This window comes from Oratosquilla oratoria, chromosome 40 (genome assembly GCF_046742065.1).
Source record: "Oratosquilla oratoria isolate Oo_2021 chromosome 40, ASM4674206v1, whole genome shotgun sequence".
Lineage (NCBI taxonomy): Eukaryota > Metazoa > Arthropoda > Malacostraca > Stomatopoda > Squillidae > Oratosquilla > Oratosquilla oratoria.
The window spans coordinates 27,394,213-27,400,078 of record NC_134816.1 but is presented as its reverse complement, the minus strand read 5'-3'; the positions used below and the strand labels follow the sequence as shown (position 1 = coordinate 27,400,078).

Genomic DNA, 5,866 nt, shown 5'->3' with positions numbered 1-5,866 from the left:
TATGAATACGCATAGAAATAAGATATACTATTTTGAATTAGTTTTGAAATACATACGCAAATTACTAAGATATGTTTTCATCCATTAAAAAGTAATATATAATAATAATATACACGATTTAGCAAATATATCCAGCTGATTTCAACTTTACATGTGATTGGCTACGAAATTTTACAGAGCCGTGTTCTTATTGGACACTTTCTAAGGTAGCGACGTTCTCATTGGTTGACAAAGTTTAAACATCCTACACTAGTGTTTATGGGATCGAAGTGGAGCGCGGTACCTCGTTTAAATAGTGCAGCTTGAGTTTATATATGTGTTGTAAGTGAAATACCGTATTTCAAGGGAATAATGTTCTCTAAAGCAAAACTGAAGCGGTTCAATGACGAACCAGGTAAGAGTCATCGGTTCGTTGTGTGATATTTTCAATTTTGAATATCTTGTACTCGAAACACGTCATTTTGTATTGCATTACTACAAACGTGATTTTTCCTTTCAGCACTCTTGAATAACAGTTAAATAACTTTAATTTACACTCACTAGAATGACATAGAGTTAGGGAAGGCTATGGAAGGTAATAAACATAATGACGTTAATGAATTTCATGTGGAAATGATCAAATTTTGTTTTCCAGTTACCAACGGAAGAAAGCGTACATATAATAAAGTAGATAAATGATAATCTAGAGAAGAACCAGAATGTATTATTATATGATTAAAGAAAATAAATAGAAAAATTTACCAAATGAAGGAACATAAAATGTACAGAGAAACTTGGAAATGATAATTGAGAAACGTGGTTGGGAAGAGACAGCTTTAAATATTTAGTTTATTGTGCTAATGAGAACATAGTCATATCTAAACTAAGGCACACCAAAACTGTTGAACCATAATCATGTAAATGTAAAGCAACATTTAACAGGACTCCTATCCTAGCTATATCCTAACTATCCTATTCTAACCATTGATTCACCACAACGGAAAAAAGGAAAACTAGTATAGGCCTACTCACTTCCAACTAACCAAATAAACCAAAAATATCTGTATTATTGTATTGAAATATTCATATTGTAAGTTAGTATGAGAGAGAAATGCTTGACAGTGATTGCCAGTAAAAATGGGACTTGTATACATTATACATTTTTTTTGCTCATAAAATATATGGGAAGCACAAGTATTTGGAAAATGGTTCATTTTGAACTTATGGCAAACAACAGTCAGAAATTCTGCACAAAAAAGAAAATTGATGAGTAAACAAGATAAAGTGAATTTATTTGAGGGTTAGAACTGGAAATTGTGAACAGTAAACATGAATTGTGAGACATGACATTTAATTGTGACAAGATATAAAAAAGCAATCAAATGACTGTCAAAAGTCACATTGACATCTATTGTCTTTTGCTACCATTATTCTTGTAGCGGGTGGCACTTCTTGTCGAAACCTTCTAAGAGAAAGATGCGACTGAAAAAGAGTGTATAGCTTTGGTGATAAAAGAGCGTTTTGAAATTATTTTAATGAAGGTGTTTGTTATACTTGATAGTTGATATCAAGTATTATGAACACCTATTACTTAATTATTAACATCAGTTATTGAGTTTGTATCAAGGGCTTTGACATCCTGAAAAAGAGTGCATGGCTTTGGTATTAAGATTAGAAAATGTTTTAGAATTATTCTAATGAAGGGGTTTGTAATACTTGATATCAAGTATTATAAACACCTATTATTTAATTATTAACATCAGCTATTGAGTTTGTATCGGGGGCCTTGACATCCTTCATTTTGTTCCCATGATCTTGCAGTTCTCTCATGTCCATCCTGATGTTGATTCCAGTTACCTGAAGACTTCAGGTCCTTTTTTTTTTTTTTTTTTTTTCAATAGCGTCATACAGTGGGAAGGTAACTGGGATGCACATGCTTACACACGTACACACACATATATATACACATACAATACATGAGTTGCAGGTAACATATAGGACACTGGGTATTGTACATTCATTCAAAAGGGAATAAGACTGAGATGTCACGCAGGGCATCAGGTATTATGAGAACCCACCAAAGCGGGGGTAATGGACAAGTATTTCATGTAATCTATTTTGTGATAGGAGATGACGACAGATTGCATCTAATGGTAGTCCCTGGGGTATTAGATGTTTTACAGTGGGGCACGCTAGGCAGTAGTGCTTGATGGTGTTGGCTAGTGGAGCGTGGCATAGGCGACATTCTGTGAATTCAGGCTCGCCCTCCACCCCGTCGACCTGCCACGGTGGACTTCAGGTCCTCTGCATGAGACAGGGGGGATCACATGAAGAATCGTCACCCCAGACTTCGACAGGGTGACAATTCTTCATGGGGCTATCCTAGGGTGACGATTCTTCATGTGGGCCATCCTGGGTTTACGATCTTTTGGTTGTATATAAGTTGATGACAATAAGCATAACCCTCATTCAACCTAACCTAGCCTAATCATTATTCCACTGTTGATATTCGGCGTACTGGGGTGACAATTCTTCAGGTGGGATCTCATGGGGTGACGATTTTTCATGTGGTCATTCTGGGGTGACAGTTCTTCATATGTGACCCACTAGGGGCAATGGATTGATTGGTCTTCCATTCTAAATCAAGAGATCTGTCAATTTGATCTACTCTAATGGCCTGAGCACTACTGTCATCATTCGGTGATGGTTGATACAGTTCTTTTAATCACCGTTTTATCTGTGTTTTAAGGAGCGGAGATAAAATGTAAATGGCGGGGGGGAAGGTGCATGCCTTAGCTGGCCACCCTCATGAGGGGTAAGAAGCGCATATACTTGACCCTTTATCAGGACCCCGACAAGGGGAGGGGCAGAGGGGGGGGGGCAATGCCCTGGGGCGGCACTTTTGGTGAAAAGAGTAAAGCCAATTCCCCCCTAATGTATTTATCATGAGTTGTGTGTATGAATGATGTGTGTATAAACATTGTTTTGTGGATGAATGTTACATGTGAATCGTGCTTGTGACCATCAGATGTGGAAGTGGTGGTAGTGTGTGTGTGGGGGGGGGGCACTTTACAACTCGCCCAGGGGCAGTACTTGCCCATGTCGGGGCCCTGCCCTCCATTTATTGGACAAATGCATGCAAGGACCTGTCCGTTCCTGCCAAAATGTAAACAGGACGGACTGGATTGGTAAATAATGGACAAATGACTGTTGTTGGCAATTTGGTATGGTATTCATGTATTGGTTTCTTTTATTGTGTCTGAAAATAATATGGTGATATTATATTATTGATTAGTTTTAACACACATAACAGGTAAATATGAAATAAATGAACAGTAATAAAGTTCTTTCATGGGCAGCATGGTGCAGGAATGGGTTGATGTACCACTAAAATATTGCACAACAACAGATGAATGATGTGGATCAAACACCTGTATGCAGCAATGGATGATTGGCACATTGTCCGGCTCTATAACGAATAGGGCTTTTTGTCCCCTAAATCGAGGATCCGTTGCATTGGGGTCTGGTAAATGGAGGGTCGAGTATAGATAGATATGGTAGTAAGTTTTATCTGCAACTGATTTGGTTGATGCTATCTGTATTCACTCAGTCTTGTTTGTCTTTCAGTTGATGTACTGTTTAGCCATTCCATACACAATCCAGAATGTAATATGATAGTTCTTGTTTAGGCAGACGTAATGACAGGACGGCAGCTTCAAATATTACCAAAAGCTCATAAGTATACCCTGACAAATGGGAACTGGGTAAAGCAAAACAGAATGACAGTCATTATCTCGATGGAAAAATCCTTTCCGTGACAAGCATGAACCTCATTAGTGTGTCTGTGTTCAGGCCATCAACCAGCACTACCAATACAGAATAGGCCTGGCCACATATTCAAATTGCCTCATATGCAGTCACCTCATAGAAGACTCAACACCTCATCTCATCATGGTTCATTGGTATTGCCAATTTTCCTACCACTATTTCACTAAAGGAAAGCTGACAAGTGGTGTCCAGTTCTTTCATGTATGCTGGTGACAGAAACAGACCCACATTCAAACAACTATGACAATGTGTCAATGTTTCTCAATAGAATTCTGTGATGAGGGCTGAGGTCTTGCCAGTTGTCATAGGGACAGGGATTTAAAATCAGAAACCCACGAAAAAAAAACCAATGTTTATACACGTGATTTTTGTAAATGATTAATTATTTTCAATTTGCAGAGGGCTGTGGACCTCCTCCGACAAAGTATGATCCCAAGACGGGGTCCAAAGGAGTTGCCTCCTCCATTGATAAGTCAGCAAGATGGAAGGAAGAAAAAGAGGTAAGATGGGTCTCTGTCACATTATGCTTTAATCTAAATCTGTGTTAGTAGTTGCTCTGTTCTAGCCTATGGCATCACACAGAAACAGCCGGTAAGCCTAAGACCTGCATGGAGTGGTTTCCTCTTGGCAGTTGTTTCCCTGTGGTCTTGGCCACAAACCCACACAAAATGAGCTCTAGCTCTTTAGTTTTATATATTAGATTCATCTTCCCTTTTGTCTCTCTCTCTCTCTCTCTCTCTCTCTCTCTCTCTCTCTCTCTCTCTCTCTCTCTCTCTTTTTTATTATTATTATTATTTAGAGAGAGGCTGTCTCTGGTATGTAGCTGGTAGTATTTTTTCTATAACCACCCATAGTTGCTATTTCCTTATCACCTGTGTCTGATGAAGCATGACCTCTGCAGTTACGGATCCTAAGTTTTGGCTTTGTTACATGAGTTAGCAACTTTTGTTTCCCAGTTGTGTTTAACATTTTTTTTTTGTGCCACGACAGAAAGTTCCTGGGCCAGGGGCTTACAACCTGACTCCCAGCCATGGTCAAGGTTCTCCGCAGAAGAAACACAGCTCAAGGTCCAGGTCACGATTCAATTCTTCTTCAGTTTCATCGACATCTACAGGTTCAAATACATCAGAATTGGGAGTGAGTATTCCTTGATTGTTCTTAATGATTTAGGGTTTAACTTGATATAGAGCTGTTTATGTTTGAATAACTTTCAAAGAAAAGTGCTTTATTGGGAAAATGTTGACTTCATTGTATTATAGTGATGTTCATACTAATTTGTGTATTTTTCAAAATGCCTGCTAGTGTTTATATGCTCTGGTACCAGTACCAAGTATGATTACAATCACTATGATATGTCAACAGGTCCATCCATCCATATAACAAAGGCTTTTTCCTCCTTATAAGGGAGGTAAACAAGTCAAAAGGCAAGCACCCATTCCCACCCATTCCACTCCCATCCACCACCCTTTCCCCACTCTCATCCAAGCTCCTCATGGATGATGGGTCATCCCTGTATTCACCCTACTGTCCTGAGTCAGAAGCAATACAGCAAGACAGCACACAGCAAGGCCATTTCACTTAATTGGCAGACCCCCCTCCCTCCTCTCATGCAGAGAAGACTGAAGAAATTCCTTTGGGCTGTGTCAAAATATCATTAATTTATAACCACTCCCTACATCCCCCCATCCCCTACACCCTCCCTTCCTTGCATCAGTGTCATCTATACACATCCATTCTCCACTTACCCTTGTCTCCTGCCTTCTCCCGTCCTTGCTCAACAGACATTCCCCTCTTGTTCAACACCCCTTTCACCCCATCCATCTCGTCCTTGGTCAGTAAACAACTGGCTCATCTCCCACTTTTCTTCATTTTCTTTAACAATCTCCAGTCCCCTGCCTATTACCCTTGCATTTACCTCCTCCACCATCCTGTCCATGTACACATTGAACAGCCATAGCAACATGACACACCCCTGTTGCAGTCCTATCTTTATCTCAGACCACTTGCTCTTTCCATTTCTAATTCTAACAGGCTCTACTACTATCTAAAAAACTCTTGA

General features: G+C 39.4%; 1 protein-coding gene across 2 annotated transcripts in view; it reads left to right on the top strand.

Moving 5' to 3' along the window:
- Window positions 1–235: 235 nt before the first annotated feature.
- Window positions 236–5,866, top strand: part of LOC143020726 (uncharacterized) — a 27,140-nt gene continuing 21,509 nt past the window's right edge. Inside the window, exons 1-3 of one of the 2 annotated variants that reach the window (XM_076177422.1) lie at window positions 236–394; window positions 4,207–4,307; window positions 4,798–4,944. In XM_076177422.1, the coding sequence (XP_076033537.1) occupies window positions 352–394; window positions 4,207–4,307; window positions 4,798–4,944 (291 nt within the window). In that variant the 5' untranslated portion in view covers window positions 236–351. Of the gene's footprint in view, window positions 395–551; window positions 575–4,206; window positions 4,308–4,797; window positions 4,945–5,866 lie in introns of those variants that run through there. The other variant, XM_076177423.1, reaches the window with a different exon arrangement.